The 21452-nt window shown below is 37.5% G+C and overlaps 1 protein-coding gene and 1 long non-coding RNA gene across 11 annotated transcripts in view; one reads left to right on the forward strand and one right to left on the reverse strand.

Moving 5' to 3' along the window:
- Window positions 1-19390, reverse strand: part of LOC147844520 (uncharacterized) — an 81242-nt gene extending 61852 nt beyond the window's left edge. Inside the window, exon 1 of the long non-coding RNA XR_015492061.1 lies at window positions 19127-19390. This is a non-coding gene — a long non-coding RNA (uncharacterized LOC147844520). The remainder of the gene's footprint in view (window positions 1-19126) is intronic.
- The window catches only part of LOC100334158 (voltage-gated potassium channel subunit beta-3), an 89352-nt gene that overhangs the window by 61272 nt on the left and 6628 nt on the right, over window positions 1-21452 (forward strand). For 9 of the 10 annotated variants that reach the window (XR_015492032.1, XR_015492030.1, XR_015492031.1 and 6 more), the window contains 10 exons: window positions 2011-2090; window positions 11069-11113; window positions 11780-11824; window positions 13547-13590; window positions 13678-13764; window positions 14217-14302; window positions 16804-16924; window positions 19142-19236; window positions 19358-19478; window positions 21256-21344. Coding sequence is in view for 4 of the 10 variants with exons in the window: in XM_087254597.1 (XP_087110723.1) it covers window positions 2011-2090; window positions 11069-11113; window positions 11780-11824; window positions 13547-13590; window positions 13678-13764; window positions 14217-14302; window positions 16804-16924; window positions 19142-19236; window positions 19358-19478; window positions 21256-21344 (813 nt within the window). In the remaining 6 variants the exon portion in view is untranslated. Of the gene's footprint in view, window positions 1-2010; window positions 2091-11068; window positions 11114-11779; window positions 11825-13546; window positions 13765-14216; window positions 14303-16803; window positions 16925-19141; window positions 19237-19357; window positions 19479-21255; window positions 21345-21452 lie in introns of all 10 variants that reach the window. The other variant, XM_087254596.1, reaches the window with a different exon arrangement.

Raw genomic sequence — 21452 nt, forward strand, 5'->3', positions numbered from 1 at the left:
TTAAGGTCTGTTAGGATTACTTAAATGATTTACCTTTGCTAAATGCCAGAAAATTAGAGTTTTTTTTTTTTGAGAATTTTTTGATACATTTCTAGACAGTCAAAAGTTTACTACATTTCCTTGGTATTATTTTAGCTTTGCTAAAACTGTATACATATATATATATATTTATAACTGTATCACTTTGGTCAGATGTTTTGGGTCTCCTTCAACAAGCTTCTCACAATAGTTTGAAGGAATTTTGGCCCATTCCTCCTTACAGAATTGGTGTAACTGAGTCAGATTTGTTGGCTGTCTTGCTCGCAGAAGCTTTCACAACTCTGCCCACATAGGATTTTATAGGATTTTGTTCAGGGCTTTATGATGGCCACTCCAAAACATTCACTCTGTTGTCCTTAAAGCACATTTGAACTAATTTGGCAGTATGCTCAGGGTCATGGTCTGTTTGGAAGAGCCATTTGTGGCCAAGTTTTAATTTCCTGGCTGATGTCTTGAGATGTTGCTTCAGTATATCTACTATATCTATATATCTATATCTAATGTTCTATAATGTTCTTTCTTCATGATGCCATCTATGCTGTAAAGTGGACCAGTCCCTCCTGCAGCAAAACAGCCCCACAACATGATGCTGCCGCCCCCATACTTCACAGTTGGGGTGGTGTTTCTAGGCTTGTAAGCTTTCCCCTTTGTCCTCCAAATGTAACACTGGTCATTATGGCCAAACAGTTCAATCTTAGTTCCATCAGACCACAGGACATGTCTCCAATAATTATTCTTTTTCCTAGTGTAGTTTAGCCAATTGTAATCTGGCTTTGTTGTTGATTCTGGCTTGTTGATTTTCCCATGTTGTCACACAAGGAAGCAGTGTGTTTGAGGTTTTCCTTAAATACTATTCTACAGTTGTGCCTCCGATTAACTCAAATGTTGTCAATTAGCCAATCAGAAAATTCCAAAACCTCGACACCATCATCTGAGCTTTTCTAGAGGCAGAATAATTATATTGTATGTAAACTTGACTTTCAAGAAAAGTTGTAACAATTTCTCAAAAAATAACTCTCTCATTATTCTGCTATTAAGCAGAACAGAAACAAATTTAATAATTCTAACTAACCTAAACGAGAAAAAGTTTAGTCACATTAACACCATTTTTTAAAATGGCTATGTGCTGTTTTATACAATGTATGTAAAACTTCTGGTTTCAACTGTTCATATATATATATATATATACAAATCCATGCCTAATATCCAATGGTCAGAAAGTGATTCAAATATTGGTCTGTGATGCAGAAACTATTGTGTACACCATGATTTTATTCACTTTAATGTGTGATATGACTAAAAAGAGGTCATAAACGAATGTTTTCTCAATTTAAATGAGTAGACACACACACACACACACACACACACACACACACACACACACACACACACACACACACACACACACACACACACACACACACTTCCCTAAACCCAACTAATAGTGCTTTCATAAGCAAACTAGAAGAGAAGGGGCATCGCAACCTCATGCTTCTACCACGATATTACCCAGTTTTTGGAATCGTCCTTCGCCAATGGACAAACCAGTCATGTAATACAGTCAGCAGTACACTGTAAAAAGCGAATACTTGACTTTTAAAAAACCCAGAATGATTAAACACTGCCTTAAAATTACTGCATAAATGAACTGTGCATATTTAGAACTATTAAGTTCACTTAATTTATATTAGTAGGAACAGAAATACTTTACATTTTCTAAGTATAATCAACTTGTCACTTTTAAGGCAATGGTTTTACTTACTTTAAGTTCTTGCTTTTTACTGTGTACCGTCCTATAGCATTCATTTTACACATAAAATGGAGCCATATACTGTATGTACCTGCGAGCACATATTTCTCAATTCTCAAAAATGTAGCTCTGGGCACGTTTTCTCAATAAGCCGGTGCAGGATTTCCTCAAGGCCATGTCTTATTCTGATCTGATGTGTGTGTGTTTGTGTTTTCCTGCAGATGGCGGAGAGTTTGATGACGATAGCCTACGAGAATGGAGTGAATCTGTTTGACACAGCAGAAGTTTATGCGTCGGGCAGGTACGAATCCCAAAAAGATGTGCTTTATTCTGCTGTTAACGCACTGTTTGAACCATAGGTGTAGATTTGGGACTCAGTTTAATGAAGACATTTTTTTTTCAGCACATTTCTAAACATAATAGTTTTAATAACTAATTTCTAATAACCGATTCATTTTATCTTTGCTACATTGACAGTACATAATACTTCACTAGATATTTTTCAAGATACTAGTATTCAGCTTAAAGTGTGTTCTGTGTGGAGTTTGCATGTTCTCCCCATGTTGTCATGGGTTTCCTCCGGGTGCTTCAGTTTCCCCCACAGTCCAAATATATACGCTTTAGGTGTAGATGAACTAAATTGGCTATAGTGTACGAGTTTGTGTGTGTGTGTCTGTGTGTAAAAGAGTGTGTATGGGTGTTTCCCAGTACTGGGTTGCAGCTGGAAGGGCATCCGCTGTGTAAAACATATGCTGGATAAGTTGGCGGTTCATTCCGCTGTGGAAACCCTTTATAAATAAGGGACTAAGCTGAAAGAAAATGAATGATTCCTCCATTTAAAAACAAAATCAAAGGTTATTAGACATTACATTTGACTTCAATCAATAAAAATCAGAAACAAAATGCACCATTTAAAGGGAGCATACCTTAATAACGCACTTAGAGACTTTTTGGAAAGTGCAGTTTCTAATAATCTCTAATTAAAACTTTTACATCAAAGCACATTTAATGGGATGTTCTGTGTTTAAAGTGCACAGCGAAGGAGCCGAATCCGAAAAGCCTTTTAATAATAAATCCACAAGGAAATGAAGGAGATCAGAGACACTGAACCACATTAGGCGAACACGAAATGAAGTGGGGAAACACAAGACTTATAAACATGGATTGATTACAAAGTAATCAAGAAAAAACAGCAGGACTAATTAACAGCCGAGGAGACTAACAATGTAGACCTGATCAGTACAGAACATTTGTGGCATTATCTCAAAACATAGGAGTATAATAATAGGTGTCTGAAAATATTACATTCAGTTTGCACATACAGTTGAAGTCACAATGATTCGCCCTCCTGTGATTTTTTTTTTCTTTTTCAAATACTTCCCAAATGATGTTTAACAGGGCGAGGCAGTGGCGCAGTAGGTACAGGGCCGGCGCGACCATAGAGGCGACCAAGGCGGCCGCCTAGGGCGGCAGTATAGAGAGGGCGGCATCCGCGACACCTCCCTTACCACCCGCATCCTCAGTTATGTCCGTGACACCTCCCATAGTGCGCTGGAAAAGAGGTCCGCGACACCTCACTTCATTTTCATAACCGGTCACTTTCGTTTTCACATTGGGGTTGAGGCATGATCGTCCTCTGCCTAGAGCGGCAGTTCAGCTTGCTCCGGCCCTGAGTAGGTAGTTCTGTCGCCTCACAGCAAGAAGGTCGCTGGGTCGCTGGTTTGAACCTCGGCTCAGTTGGCGTTTCTGTGTGAAGTTTGCATGTTCTCCCTGCCTTTGCGTGGGTTTTCTCTAGGTGCTCCTATCTCCCCCACAGTCCAAAGACATGCGGTACAGGTGAATTGGGTAGGCTAAATTGTCCATAGTGTATGAATGTGTGTGTGAATGTGTGTGAGAAATGGTTTGCGGCTGGAAGGGCATCCGCTGCGTCAAAACTTGCTGGATAAGTTGGCGGTTCATTCCGCTGTGGCGACCCCGAATTAATAAACGGACTAAGCCGACAAGAAAATGAATGAATGAATGATGTTTAACAGATTCAGGAATTTTTCACAGTATTTACAATAATATTTTTTCTTTTGGAGAAAGTCTGATTGGCTTTATTTTGGCTTGCTTTTAAATTTTAAGGTCAATATTATTAGCCCCATTAGGCAATAGTTTTTTTGATCGTCTACAAAACAAACCACTGTTATACAATGACTTGCCTAATTACCTTAACTTACCTAACCTAGTGAACCCTTTAAATCTCACTTTAAGCTGAATACTAATGTCTAATACAGGGATGGGCAAACTTGATCCTCGAGGGCCGGTGTCCCTGCAGAGTTTTGTTCCAACACTAGTCAAACACACCTGAACAAACTAATCAGTGTCTTCAAGATCACTTAAACTCTATAGGGAGGTCTGTTTGAATAGGGTTGGAGCTAAAATATGCAGGACACCGGCCCTCCAGGATCAAGTTTGCCCACACCTGGCCTAATATCTACCCAAATATTATGTACTGTCATCATAACAAAGACGAAAGTTCAGTTTTTAGAAATTAAATATTAAAATGATCATTTTTCCTAGAGATGGGTTGCGGCCGGAAGGGCATCCGCTGCGTAAAAACGTGCTGGATAAGTTGGCGGTTCATTCCGCTGTGACGATCGGATTAATAAAGGGACTAAGCCGACAAGAAAATGAATGAATGAATGATCATGTTTAAAAACGTGAAATCCATGCTGTTGTTTATATCTGAGTATCGCCAGTTTGAACCTCTATGATCTGATCTGTGTTGAATATTTAATATTCTATCAACTGTAGTATGAATTAAAACTGTTGAGCCATTTGCACATCGAGACTTCTATCATGCTTTTATTCACCATATTTAACCCTTGTGCACTGTTCAAATTGACTACGCTTTTCGTTATGTTTGGGGCTGTTTTTGCCCCTTTGACTTCCATTATAACCACATTTTTTGATTGCAAAGTCATGACACCAAATAATCCGGAAGGTGAACAGTCGCCCCAGTCTGAGGTCAAGAGCACTCTCAAGCAGGTCTTCATTCAGGATGTCTCTGTACATTGCTGCATTCATCTTTCCCCCTATCATGACTAGTCTTCCAGTTCCTGCTGCTAAAAAAAATTCCCGCAGCATGATGCTGACACCACCATGCTTCACTGTAGGGATGGTGTTAGCCTGGTAAAGAGCGGTTCTTGGTTTCCTCCAAACGTAACGCCTGGCATTCACTCCAAAAAGATCAATTTTAGTCTCATCAGACCAGAGAATTTAGTTTTTGTTGGTCTGAGAGTCCTTCAGATGCCTTTTGGCAAATTCTAGGCGGGGAGTGGGATCCGCCTGGCCACTCCACCACACAGGTCTGTTTGGTGGATTGCTGCACAGATGGTTGTCCTTCTGTAAGGTTCTCTTCTCTCAACAGAAGAACGCTGGAGCTCAGACAGAGTGACCCTCGGGTTTTTGATCACCTGCCTAACAAGGCCCTTCTCCGCCGATAACTCAGCTTAGATTATTTATTTAGCTTTGATTTATTTTTAATACATTTGCAACAATTTTAAAAAGGAGTATTGTGTGCTGAGTTTTGAGGAAACAAATTAATTGAATCTAGAGCTGCACAATTAATCGTTAAAAGATCGCGATCTCGATTCGACCCCCTAGACGATCTTAATCCAGCATTTCTACGATTCTGCCAATCATATTTTCAAGTTCAGGAGAGAAGAAAAGGCGGCTGCACGAGTCTGTTTATTGTTTCACACACGTTGCTCATTGACATTGACACCTCCAAATGTTGTTGAATGAGTCACATACTGTATTTATAAGGTATAATTCACCTAATAATGTCATTTTTGTCTTCATATAATGATGTTTTCGCGACCGGGAAATCACACGTGACGTGAACTGCTGACCGTGAGCTGTTATAGAGAGGGCGCGCGCTCTACTTAATGATAAACGAGCATTCATCTACTTTAGTGAACAGAACCTGCATATGTTGCGAGTAACAGGTAATACAGTTGCAAATAATATTCAGTTTGTGGCACAAAGTGATCGTTTGGGAGCCGCGCAAAGTATGAACAAGCACTTAGCAGTCAAAATGAAACCGAAAGTGTGCACTTCATTTAAATGATCATATCGCATTTTAGTTATGATTACGACAAGCATTTGATATGTTTTTTATCTTTCATAGCGAACCCACAGTTGTGCATGAAAATAAAGGTTTACAATGTCAGTATAACTACTCTAGCCTATATATTGTGGAATATAATCTGATAATGGTAAATGTCTGATTTTTTTATGACAGATTGCAAGCATATATCTCCTCAAACATAATAATTCAACATCATAATTATTATAAGTAGAATAGAATTATTTATAAAAACCAGTAGACCTACACATAATATTATTATCGATGTTGTGCCATATGTTTGTTTTTACCATACCTTCATTTTACATCTTCAGAATCGTGAGAAAATCGTGATCTTTATTTTAAGCAAAAAAATCGCGATTCTCATTTTAGCCAGAATCGTGCAGCTCTACTTGAATCTATTTTGGAATAAGGCTGTGACATAAAAAAATGTGGAAAATTGAAGCGCTATGAATACTTTACGAATGCACTGTATATGGTGTCATGGCTTTGCAATCAAACAAATGTGAATATAATGGAAGTAAATGGGGGAAAAACAGCCAACTACATAACAAAAGGCTAGTGAGTTTGTAAAAGTTTTGAAAACGTTTAAAGCGTTTTCCCAAAATATGTGTCAAAATAAGATTTGCCACCAAAATCATTTCATTTGCTAAAACACAGATAAAGTTGTGGCTAAATTAAGCCCCAAAATCACCCCAGAGTGGATGAAAGCATCCCCAACAGCACACAGGGGTTAAATATAAATACAAGCTGCAGTATGATTGGCTAGTAGTCAGTAGGCCGCTAGTAGCCAGGTCAGTTTTAAATGAGGGGTCACTCCACTCGAAGAAGCATGTCTTTCCGTTTCACGCTTCCAGAGTCCTGCACGCAGCGGGCATCTGGCTGGCATACGGCTCTGCTGACCTACATTACACTAACAGACTCTCACACTGTCAGTTCTGTGTGTTCACATCAGCACATTTCCTCAATCTGATGATCACACAGGTTTTCTAATTAATCCTCTTCGTTTTACTCACAAAGTGAAAAACTGTAATGGAATCAACATCAATCCTGAAATTCGTGGTTTTGATTCCAGAGATTAGAAGAAATGTGTACAGAACATGTATAGTACAGCGGCATACCTTTAATAAAAAAATAACTAACTTAATTTGCCGAAGTGTGAACTCACAGTGTTTGTGGCGGTCAACTGTGTGTTAACTGCATTTATATGAAAATATATTTTGATGATTTATTATGATGTTATGATTAAGGCAATGCAATATATCTATCCACCAACCCATTGATCCATCCTTCTATCCATCTATCAGAGTACCCATCCAACCAACCATCCATCCATCTACCAATCCATCCATTCATCCATCCATCCATCCATCCATCAATACATCCATCACCCCATCCACCAACACATCCACCCAAAACCTATCCATCCATCCATACATCCACCAACCCATCCATCCATTCATCCATCCATCCATCCATCCACCCATCCATCCATTCACTAACCAATCCATCCATCAGTCCATCCACCCAAAACCTATCCATCTATCCATCCATCCATCAATTCATCTATTCATCCATTCAAAACCCATCCATTCATTCATCCATCCATTCATCCATCCAATCCATCAATTCATCTATCCATCCATTCAAAACCCATCCATCCATCCATCCATCCATCCAATCCATCCATCAATCCATCCACCAAAAACCTAACCATCCATCCATAAATCCATCCATTTATTCACCAACCAACCCATCCATCCACAAACTCATCCAACCAATCCATTCCCCCAAGCCCTATCCATCCATCCGTCCATCCACCAACCCATCCATCCATTAATCCATCTATCCATCCAACCAATATCCATCCATCCATCCATCCATCCATCCATCCATCCATCTATCCATCCATCAGTACATACAACAACCCACTCACCCATCAACCAATCCATCCATCACCCAACAAATCCATCCGTCTGTCAGCCTATTCATCCATCCATCCATCTATATCGATCGATCGATCCATCCATCACCCAACCCATCCATCTATTAACCCATCCATGCATCCAACAACCTACCCATCCATCCATCCATCCATCCATCCATCCATCCACCAACCCTTTCATCCATCTATCTATATCAGCCTATCCATCACTCAAGCCATCTATCCATTCACCCATCTATCTATCCGTCCATCCATCCATCCATCCATCCACCCACCCAACCCATCCATCTATCCATCAACCCATCTATCCATGCATCCAGCAACCTACCCACCTATTCATTCATCAACCCATCCATCCATCCATGCATCCATCCATCCAGCCATTCACCCATTCATCCATTCATCTACTGTATACCGATCTATCCATCACAAAAACCATCCATCTGTCCATTTATTCATCCATCCATGCATCCACCAACCCACCCATCAATTCAACCATCCCATCCATCCATCCATCCATCCATTAATACATCCAACAACCCACCCACCTATCCATCACCCAACCCATCTATCTATCCACCCATCCATCATCAACCCTTCCATCCATGCATCCATCAATCTATATCCATCCATCCATCCATACACCAACCTATCCATGTTATCCTTGTTTAAGTCAGTTTAAGGTTATTTCATTCATTCATTTTGTCTTAGTCCCTTTATTAATCTGGGATCACCACAGCGGAATGAACCGCCAACTTATCCAGCATATGTTTTATGCAGCGAATGCCCTTCCAGCTGCAACCCATCACTGGGAAACACCCATACACTCTAGTTCACACACATACACTACAGACAATTTTAGCTTACCCAATTCACCTGTAACGCATGTCTTTGGACTTGTGGGGGAAACCGGAGCATCAGGAGGAAACATGAACACGGGGAGAACATGCAAACTCCACACAGAAATGTCAACTGACCCAGCTGAGGCTCAAACCTGTGACCTTCTTGCTGTAAGGCGAGAGCACTCAGCAAGGCCACCGCCTCACCTAAGGTTAATTTCATCTAGCTCTAAAATTTAAGGCAACCAGGATTTTTTTACCGTGTCAAAATGGGAAATCAGTGGGTTTTTTCCTGTGTGTGTGCTAAAAAGGTGCGTGTTCACACATCCTTGTCCCTAAGCACACAAAATAGTAACAGCGATGCTCATCTTTAAGACATTAAGTCAAAGCCCACAGCCTGTGCTGGATTCTTCCACATCAGTGCCTCATTGGCTGGTGTTTTAATGTGTTCAGAGAGCAAAGGCACCTGATAAACTGCCCCGGGACATTTTACTAGTCTTTCACCCTTAGTCTCTGTTTCTGAGCTGCTTTCTCCTCCTCTTGCTCTTCTGTAATGTTACTACCCTTCTCTTATTACTTTCTCTCTCAGTCTTTCCCACACTTCTTTTTTACTTCCTTAGAGATTAAATACAAATGAAATACATTGGTCTGAATGAGGAGAATAAAAAAAAAATGAAGTGACATTAATAATCTCCAAAACATTAATCACAACTAGATTTGTCAACATTATTATTGTTGTTAGAATACTAAAAATAAAACTAAATATACTACTAATATATATAGTTAATAATGTTACACTTTTATATGGTTAATATGTAGATGATTAAACAGTTCATGATACACTTAACTAATATGAAAAATTATTAAATAAAAGTGTTTTTTAATGTTTGTCATGGTGATCACATTATTGTAATCGGTTTAAAATAAGGTTGCATTAGGTAATGTTAGTTATAGTATTTAACAAAAATCAGGCAAAAAGATAGATCAGTGAACAATCAGTGAACAATACATTAACAGAATTTTTATTCATTAGCATATAAATTTTAGTCAATGAAAATGCATGTAGATTTTAATAACTATAAGCAACATAAGTACATGTTATGTTAAACTATGATTATTAAATGCTGTACAAGTATTGTTTATTATTAGTTCATGCTATACATTAACTAATAAAACCTTACTGTAATAATAATAGTATGATGCTGTAATAATTAATATTACATAATATATAATATAAGTATAATATAATACAAGTAAAATATAATATAATATAAGTATAATAAAATATAATATAATATAATACAAGTAAAATATAAAATAAGTATAATATAATATAATATAATATAATATAATATAATATAATATAATATAATATAATATTATACAAGTAAAAATAATATAATATAATATAATATAATGTAATATAATATAATACAAGTAAAATATAATATAAGTATAATAAAATATAATATTATACAAGTAAAAAATAATATAATATAATGTAATATAATATAATATAATAAATATAATATAATATAATATAATATAATTAATATAATATAATATAATATAATATAATATAATATAATATAATATAATATAATATAATATAATATAATAAATATAATATAATATAATATAATATAATATAATATAATATAATATAATGTAATATAATTAATATAATATAATATAATATAATATAATATAATATAATATAATTAATATAATATAATTAATATAATATAATATAATAAATATAATATAATATAATTAATATAATATAATTAATATAATATAATATAATATAATAAATATAATATAATATAATATAATATAATAAATATAATATAATATAATATAATATAATATAATATAATGTAATATAATTAATATAATATAATATAATATACTATAATATAATATAATATAATATAATATAATATAATATAATATAATATAATTGCTAGTTGGTCTCCTTTACACTTGGGGGCTCGTCCGGGATAGGAGTAAGGTTTAAAAGAGAAGAGTGTAATGAAGGCCAGCTTGCGAAGTGCTTTGCAGGTAAATCTCACTCCTCCATGGTCTTTAGCCTTTTTGTTAGAGCAACCAACCCCCATGCAAAGAATCTCCGGTTCAATCCCAGCTCAGACCAAGCTTGGTGCAGTAGGTCTGTTGGGTTACATAATATAATATAATATTTTGCATTTTTAGTTCTTGCATGTAAATTTAGATGAATATCTTCTGGGATTACAAAGACTGGGATTGAGACTAATGATGAATTATTTCATTTTAAGTGCAATAATAATAATGATAGTAATGAAATAGATTTTCTGATGATGTGTCCTGTTTTGTTTCTGCAGGGCTGAAATCACTCTAGGGAACATCATTAAGAAGAAAGGCTGGAGGTGACCTGTTTTTTATTCCTGGATAACTTTTCTGGCAAATTAGTTTGAATGAATTATGCAATCTTATATATATATATATATATATATATATATATATATATATATATATATATATATATGTGTGTGTGTGTGTGTGTGTGTGTGTGTGTGTGTGTATATAATACACATACACACACACACACAACCACACACACACACACACACCACACCACACCACACACACACACACACACACACATTCAAGCCTGTAGTTATCCATACACCTGACTTAAAAGTAACTTGTATTCAACCAACACATTTTTTTTGTTTTTTTCTGAACAGAAATGACACAGGCCTCTCCTAAAAGTTAATAAGACCATATAAGAGGCATCACTGTGAAAAAAAATATATGAAGTTTTTGTTCGGATGTAAATAAATGCTGAAAAATCTAAGTTAGAATTTTCCAAGGGTGTGAATAATTCTATGCTTGACTGTATATACTGTACCATTCTTCTTCTTTTTTTAACCATGGAGAATTTATAAGGTTATATTTTGTATTGCTTAATGGTTGAGTTCAGAGTAAATGTGAATGTGGTGGTCAATTTTGGTTCAGAAGCAAAATGATAGGACAGTTCCAGGCTTGTCCTGACTGCAATAATCAACATTTTCCACCTAAATCTCTTTCAGACGGTCCAGTTTTGTAGTAACGACTAAGATCTACTGGGGCGGACAGTGAGTATCTCTTCAGTTTTTACATGTAGTTTATTCAGCCTGACACAAATTAAAGAATACTGTCAACAGTTGAGGTCAGAATTATTCGCCCTCCTGTATTTTTTTCCCAATTTCTCTTAAACGGAAAATAGATTTTTCCAACACATTTCTGTAATAAAGTGTAATGCTGTGTTCACACCAGACGCGGAACGCACAGATAAATCGCGCTATTCAGGCATAAATAGCCGCGTAAACATTTGAGGTTACTCGCTTCATTCACGCGTCGAATTCACTTCAGAACAGACGCGGATTCACGTGATGGGCAGGGCTTCTGTCTGCCCGGTGACTCTAGATTCATAGCTAAATGGCTAAAATGGATTTTATGAAGAAAATAACAGTGTTTATGTGCTTTATGAAGACTGAAAAATAGCGTCGATATGTTTAGGGTCGTGTCTGAGTCCACTACATCCTTTCTGAGGTGCATCCAGCTGTGTGAGCTCATAAACTCCTCCAGAAACTGAACCTGGAGGACAGAGGCTTTCAGCGGTGCTTCTGACTGAGCCAAGCCCAGTTTGATGAACAGGCGATACGTCACAATCACGCCCCCACAAGAGCAAGCTCCTGATTGGTTAACGTGGCGCGAATATCCGCTAAAGTTCAGATTCTCGAACTCGAGTGATTCACGTCAAATGCGCAAAACGATAAATTTGCGTCGCGCGTATTGCGCCATTCCCGCTATTTGCGTCATTCGCGCTGCACCATTCAAGCGTATCGCACCGCAGGATGTCTATTCGTGCGTTTGTATTGACTTAACAAGTAAATCACTCGCGCTTGATGCGCGTTCCGCATCTGCTGTGAACGCAGCATAAGAAGCAAAACATTAGTAAGAATTTTTTTTTATTTATTTAATTTTTTTAGTGGAGACTAAATAGTTGAGTTTTTAGTCGTTTCTTAAAGACAGCGAGTGACTCTGCTGTTCTGATGCAGTTAGGTAGTTCATTCCACCAACTGGAAAGATTGAACGTGAGTGTTCGCGAAAGTGATTTCTTCCCTCTTTGGGATGGAACCACGAGGCGACGTTCATTCACAGAACGCAAGTTTCTGGAGGGCACATAAATCTGCAGAAGTGAGAGCAGATAAGAAGGAGCAAAGCCAGAAGTCGCTTTGTAAGCAAACATCAGAGCTTTGAATTTGATGTGAGCAGCAACTGGCAGCCTGCGCAAATGGATGAGCAGCGGAGTGACATGTGCTCTTTTAGGTTCATTAAAGACCACTCGTGCTGCTGCGTTCTGAAGCAGCTGAAGAGGTTTGATAGAGTTAGCTGGAAGCCCGGCTAGTAGAGAGTTGCAATAGTCCAGTCTGGAGAGAACAAGAGCTTGAACAAGGAGTTGAGCTGCATGTTCAAATAAAAAGGGTCGGACCTTTTTGATGTTATAGAGTGTGAATCTGCAAGATCGAGCAGTTCTAGAAATGTGGTCAGAGAAGTTTAGTTGGTCATCAATTGTTACACAATCGTTACACACTCCAAATTAGGACACATAAGTGTGACCAAAATACAAAATATTACTATTATTTTTTAACTTGTATCTTACGTGCTACTTTCAAACAAAGCAAAATTTAAATGTGCATTTAAAACGTCATTCTAGTTTCACTATATAGTCTACGTTTTAGCATGCTGTGAGAATGTATTCATCTTCTGTTTGACTTCATTTCTATCCTCTCTGACTCATCTGTGATCCTCAGGGCAGAGACAGAGAGAGGCCTGTCCAGAAAGCACATCATAGAAGGTGAAGTGTTGTTTATTACTGTGATAATAATAACAGTAATAATAAGAATGACAGAGCGGGTGGATGCTGATGGTGTTGTATCTGCAGGTCTCAGAGGCTCCCTGTCTAGACTACAGCTGGATTACGTGGATATTGTCTTTGCCAACCGAAGTGATGTAAACAGCCCCATGGAGGGTCTGTTATTATTTTTTTACATTTTTTACGGCATGTGCTATGAATGCATAATTAATGCAAGACAAGCTCATTGGAAAAATGTGCCCTGGTGTACATTTTTGAGAACTGAGAAATATGTACATATGGCTGCATTTTAGGTGTAAATGAACGCTACGACACACATGAGAAATACGTAAATATTTATTGCAATGTATATGCCCTCTAGTGGATTTACGAGAAATGGCACATATCCTATGAGAACACGTGTCCCATAATGTATTTGAGATAGTCAAAAACTCCTTACGGTGCCCTCTAGTGGATTTGTGAAAACAAAAACTGCAAGGGAACGTAGTCCAGGGTACATATTTGTCAGTTGTTAAAAATGAAGCCCTGAGCACATATTTCCAGTGAGCCTGGGTTGAACTGATGCCATGTCGCTGATCACTTGCACTGCTGGGCTTATGTGTTGACAGAGGTGGTACGTGCCATGACGTTTGTTATAAACCAGGGTATGGCCATGTACTGGGGCACATCACGCTGGAGCGCCATGGAGATCATGGTAGGATCTGAAGTCTCTCAATACGCAAAAGATCAACCCATAAGCATTCATGTGTCATACAATATAATGCATTGATCATTATGACCAGATGTGTATATACCAGTACCTACAGTGGAAAACAGTATACACAATATCCATCTATACTCGTACATCCATCCATTCATTCACAAACTTATTCATCCATCCATCCACCCACCCACCAACCCATTCATTCATCTATCCTCCATCCATCCATCCATCCATCCATTCACCAACCAGTTCATCCATCCATCCATTCAACTATCTATCTATCCACTTACCAACCCATCCATCCATCCATCCATCCTTCCACCAAACCATTTATCCATCAACAAACTCATCCATCCACCCCTCCACCAACACTTCCATGCATACATCCATCCACCAAAACCATTCATTTATTCATCCATCCTCCATCTATCCACCAACCCATTCATCTATCCATCCACAAACCCATCCATCCATCCATCCATCCATCCATCCACCAACCCATTCATCCATCCATCAACCCATCCATCCATCCATCCCTCCATCTACCAACCCATCCATCCATCCATCCATCTATCCACCCACTAACCCACCCATCCATTCATCCATCCATCCTATTCATCCATCCACCAACCCATTTGTCCATTCAGAAACTCGTCCATCCATCAACCCATTCATCCATCCATCTACCAACCCATCCATCAACCTATTCATCCATCCACCAGCCCATTCATTTATCCATCCATCCTCCATCTATTCACTAACCCATTCATCCATTCATAAACCCATCCATCCATCCGCCAATCCATTTATCCCTCGACCAGCCCATTCATTTATCTATCCCTCCTCCATCTATCCACCAAACCATTCACCCATTCACAAACCAATCCATCCATCCACCAACCCATTCATCCATCCATCCATCCATCCATCTACCAACCTATTCATCCATCCATCCGTCTATCAACCCATTCACCCATCCATCAACCCATTCATCCATCCATCCACAAACCCATCCATCCATCCATCCACCAATCTATCCATTCATCTATCTATCCACCCACCAATCCACCAATTCATCCATCCATCTATACTCATCCATCCATCCACCAACCCATTCATTCATCCATCCATCCATCTGTCCATCTACTAACCCATTCATCCATCCATCCACAAACCCATCCATCCATCCACAAACCCATCCATCCATCCATCAACCCATCCACCAACACAAATAGATTAAGTTAACTGAATTGTTATTAGAAATTTAAGTGGATTGAACATAACAATCAAGCTATCTCCCAACCTACCCCACCCATTCATCCGCCTATCTACACTCATCCATCCACCCATCCATCTATACTCATACATTCCTCCATCAACCATCCATCCATCCATCCATCCATCCATCCATCCATCTCCCAACCCATCCAACAACACAAATCGATTAATTTGTAAGTGTAAACGTAAATGGATTGAACATAAAACAATGAAGTTATCCCTGACAAAAAAACTCAAGAACTGTGTTGATATGTTAAATAATGTCTTGTTAAATAAGTAGTTTGAACAAGCAGCAAAAAATATTGAGTGTAAAAAATATATTAAACACTTTATGTGGTACATTCTACGTCACTTCCGGGGTGTGGTAAATTCCCTTTCCGTAGGGAATCTGTAATTGTAAATTTGTTTCGGGATTTGTAAAAGTGTTTTGCGTCTTGTTAATTTGTTTTCTAAAATGTAAATTTGTTTCGTCCTTGGTTAAATTGTTTTTCCTATGTAATTGTGTCTGATGATAGGTAAACATGTTTTTCAAAATGTAAATTTGTCTCGAGCTTTGTTAAAGTGTTTCAAACTTTGTAATGTTGTTTTGCACTTCCCGGCCACCGTACAAAAAGCCTGAACTAGTGAACAGTCCCAAATGCAATGAATAAATGTGCCTCTCTCTTTTTGACATTTCCAACAAGCATTATTATTTGCCAAACCCATTCTATTGAGTCAAACAGGTGTGAAGTAAAACCTGTGAACAATTTTATACAGAGTAAATTGTCCTCTCGCTTCTCTTATGTATTTACCCGTGTTTGACTAAATTAATTGGTAATCGACAACTTAACTGTTTGATGTTCAATCCACATAAAATTGTAAAAACTAATAAGTTAATTCCTTCATGTTTTCTCAACGGAAATCGATTGTGGAACCCAGCATGTATACACTGTGAACAATTCCAGGTTCCTCACAATACCTTCATGTTGTGCCAACACAAATCAATAAAGATAACTTAATTGTTTTTTTACAAATGTTTGTGGATTGCACATCAAACAAATAAGTTATCCCCCAAAAAACCCATACGAATTGTGTCGTTTCAACTGATTTTAATTAAGCAGTTTGAACAAGCAGCTTTTTGATGACTAGTGTGTGAAACTTTATTTGTACAGCAATGATTGTCACCATCTCAGCCACTGGATATACAATTTAAACTTTGTTTTGTCTGTGTTCAGGAGGCGTACTCTGTAGCGAGGCAGTTCAACTTAATCCCGCCGGTATGTGAACAGGCCGAGTATCACTATTTCCAGAGGGATAAAGTGGAGGTGCAGCTGCCAGAGCTTTACCACAAGATCGGTCAGTCAACACAAACTACCTGAAAACCAGCTTCACTTTTACACTTCAGCTTTTATTAAAACGTTTCATGAAACGACAGGAATGTTTTTGGACCTTTCAATGCTTTTACACAAATATTTCTCCATTACTCAGTCTACCAGCAGAGGTTGTTTACTGCAGCTAACCTTGACCCTTTGTTCCAGCGTGATAATAGTTGAGCTGAAAGAGAAAAAGGGACTGAAGGAGTAGATTATGCCACAGCGCTGTGCTGCAAAGCTACTTTTATAATATTTTTAGGGCTTTTATGTCCATTTTCAGCTCATTTGCACTAAAACTCTCCCTTGAGTGTGGATTACTCAGTTAGCTGGATTTGATATTTGAGGATTTAATATGATCCAGGATCAGTGGTGGAAAGAGTACTGAAAAACCATACTCAAGTAAAAGTACCATTACTTGCCTAAAAATGTAGTGCAAGTAGAGTAAAAGTATCTGTTGTAAATTTTACTCAAAGTATGAGTAAAAAGTAGCCCTTTTAAAAGTACTCCTGAGTAGTGAGTATTACGCTGTAAAAAGCTGATGCGTTTCCATGTAATTTGTGGATGTGTGTAAACGTAACATTCTGTAGTGCATGTAGTTATTGCTCAGAGGCACACAACGTCATAGGACGCTTATATTAGGTTAGATTTAGGTTTTAATGTCAAGTGACCAAAACTGAATGCCTAGCCAGCGTCTAAGGACAACATTATTTGATGTCTAATAACAACGTTAAATGACGTTGATTTTAGGTTGTGTTAGAAACTCATTAAAATCTTAAACCAACATCCTATTGACGTCAAATACTGATATTGATTTTGGACGTCTTCTTGGACACTTTTATAACTTCCAAACAGTTGCATTTATAAATCATCCATGTCTTGAGGTAGTTCATTATGAGGCGATTTACCTTCGATGTATGATTTGATTGGACAGGAATTACAGGACTGATTTTTCTAATCCTTATAGACAAGAAAAAAATTGTAGTGACTGCAGGTTGAAGGAAAGTAGTGAAGTAAAAGTACAGATACAGTGCTAAAAATGTACTCAAGTAAGGGTAAAAGTACACATTTTTAAAACTACTCAGTAAATTACAATTTCTGAGAAAATGTAATTAATTACAGTAATTTGAGTATTTGTAATTAGTTACTTTACACCACTGTCCAGGATAGGTTAATTCTTCAAAATTCATGCAGGAGTTCTCAAAGCATATGTGCGCCACTAACCTGGTACAGGAACAAAGACAGGGTTATGAATTTGGGGAGAGTGTGTGTGTGGGGGGGGTTGTTGGGGGTGGTTCATGGACAAAAATGAAGGGTGGGGGGGGGGGATCGCGAACAAATGATTTTGAAGATTTTGGGGGGCCCCTAATAGTAACTCTGGGGGCCCAAACCGTTAGAATTGCCTTAACTTTCCTGTTTGTGTATGACCAGGTGCGCCACTGGGGCAGGGAGGTTGGGGTTGAGTTAGGGCCTACTCACACTATGCCATCCGTACCGTGCTCAGGCCCGTTTCCTGGATCGTGTGAGTGCGCTGAATCGGGCTCAAGCACGGTTCACTTGGCCGGCCCTGGCCCGATTAGCCAACCTGGGCCTGCTCTCTGGGGTTCTTTGCTCAAAACATCCGCTGACTCCTGGAGCTCAAATGTGCACATATGCTAGACTCGAGCACATGACATAGTGTGTGTGTATGTGGTCACGTGATGTGCATCTTCAGTGGTATAGTGCGGATGGAGAGCTGTTGGGGAATGCTAGATGGAACGCCAGTGTGTATGTGTGGATCGTTTTCGTTCTAAAATGCATTTGAAAACTAAGACGTATTGGTGCAAACGGGGCCTGAGTGTCTGTTTTTCGCGAGCGGGTTTGTTCTATAGTGAGAACAAGCATGACTGGTTTGATTTTATTTGACATCTTTGCATTTATGAGGAGAAAGCTCGGTTATGGATGTGACAGATGTGAAATTGGCACTTGTGTGACCTTAAATTAAATATAATAGTTTAAAAACACAGACAGAGACGTTTTTGACTATTTTTACAGTACTGTCAAGCCTACACAATAAACATAGAAAGGGTTTGGCTTTGAAATTTTTTCATGGTAAGGTTAACATTTGCATGGACTTGCTCTACTGTTTCCTCTAGTATTTGTAATTTGTCACTGATTAGGACAGATGTGAACTCCAGCTGTGTTGTACCTGTCTCATGTTCAGGTGTCGGAGCGATGACTTGGTCTCCTCTAGCATGTGGTTTGATCACCGGAAAATATAGTGATGGTGTTCCTGACTGTTCAAGAGCCGCAATGAAGGTGAGAGAGATTCAAGTATCTCAACTCTCTTCAGCTTCTCCATGTCAATCACTTTGCAATTGAATCGTCATCCTGCATTTACAGTGCAGTGCTTGACCTGAAGGTTTGGTTTTGTGTGCAGGGCTATCAGTGGCTGAAGGAGCGCGTCTACAGTGAAGAAGGACGCAGACAGCTCGCCAAAATCAAAGAGCTCCATCTGGTGGCCGACAGGCTGGGTTGCACGGCTGCTCAACTCGCCATTGGTGAGAATCTGCACAATTCACACTAGGACTATGGTGGGAAAAATCATTTATAAACACGGCATATGAAATTATAGGCATGGGTGGGTATAAGATTGTGACGTTATGATAACCTTGGATAAAAAATATGTTCTTTTTTTAACGTCTGGCTAAAAGCAACAACTTTTCGCTCTATTGAACACTATATTTTTTATTTTAAGAAACATTTCAAACATTTGGAACAGTAAACATCATACAAATAAATCTTTGACTTCTGCTGTCTTCATTAGCTTAAAAACAGATTTCGTTACAACCTGAAAAGCCATTTTTTGGGTATGTTTGGATATTAAAAGCCACTGCAATGTTCAGGTTTACACTACGCTGGATGTAGGAGTGTGAGCTATTTGTTTTTTAACTGCTTGTTCAATCGTGGAAGATTGCTGGAGATATTATTGTCCTAAAAAATTAATAAAGTCTTTTACTAATAGCTTAGGAACAATTTTTGTGGTCAAACCCGGTAAACCTTGAAACCGGTTGTCATCCCATGCCTGGTATGAGGTGCTTTCAGATGTCGCTGATGTACACTTGGATTCTGACCCGGTGCTTATTTCATTAGCACATTCTGATTATACATATTCACTGAGCAGTGGACAACTTGTTGCTTGATAAAAAGCCTAAATGCTGTTATTATTAGCCCCCTTAGATTTTTTTTCTTCTATTTAAAATATTTTCCAAATGATGTTTAACAGAGCAAGGAAATTTTCACCATATGTCTGATAATATTTTTTTCTTTTGGAGAAACACTTTTTTGTTTTATTTCGGCTAGAATAAAAGCAGTTTTTAATTTTTTAAACACCATTTTACAGACAAAATTATCAGCCCCTTTGGGTTAATTTTCAATAGTCTACAGAACAAACTGTTGTTATACAATAACATGCCTAATTACCCTAACCTGCCTATTAACCTAACCTAGTTAAGCTTTTAAATGTCACTTTAAGCTGATTAGAAGTGTCTTAAAAAATATATAGTCAAATATTATTTACTGTCATCATGGCAAAGATTAAATAAATCAGTTATTTGAGATGAGTTAATAAAACTATTATGTTTAGAAATGTGTTGAAAAAAATCTTCTCTCCGTTAAACAGAAAATGGGGAAAAAATAAACAGGCAGTCTAATAATTCAGGGGGGCTAATAATTCTGACTTCAATTGTATGTATATATATTTATATATATATATATATATATATATATATATATATATATATATATATATATATATATATATATATAAATATATATATATATATATATATATATATATATATATATATATATATATATATATATATATATATATATATAAAATATATATATATATATATATATATATATATATATATATATATATATATAAAAATTATAAATTATATATTATATATATATATAATGTTTCATTGTTTAAATAAAAGTATATTTTAAAAAAAAGAGAGAGAATAATAAAAGGCAAAGAAATGTTTTGCTCATAAATAAAGCTTTAATATGAGCATTTTCTCTAGACAATCAGTTTGGGCCTTCAAAATATTTTCGTAGGAGATGGGCCTCGAATTGAAAAAGGTTATGAACCCCTGTCTTAATCCACACATACACTTTTTGATGTCTAAAGTCTGCCAATCAGACCGAAGCATGCATGACAGACAGACAGACAGATAATGTGATAAGCATTCCTCAACAGTTTGTGTATATAAAAGTTTTGTGTCATAAATAAACAAATGTGTTTTATTTGTGAAATCTCTCACTCAGCATGGTGTTTGCGTAGTGAAGGGGTCAGCTCTGTGCTTCTTGGTGTCTCCAATACAGACCAACTACTTGAGAACCTCGGCGCCCTGCGGGTAACACACACACACACACACACACACACACACACACACACACACACACACACACACACACAGAGCAAAAATTCTGACGTCGGTATCGGCGAGTATTTGAACCCATAA

The sequence above is a fragment of the Danio rerio genome, chromosome 5, assembly GCF_052040795.2.
Source record: "Danio rerio strain M-AB ecotype USA chromosome 5, GRCz13ab, whole genome shotgun sequence".
In the NCBI taxonomy this organism is placed as follows: domain Eukaryota; kingdom Metazoa; phylum Chordata; class Actinopteri; order Cypriniformes; family Danionidae; genus Danio; species Danio rerio.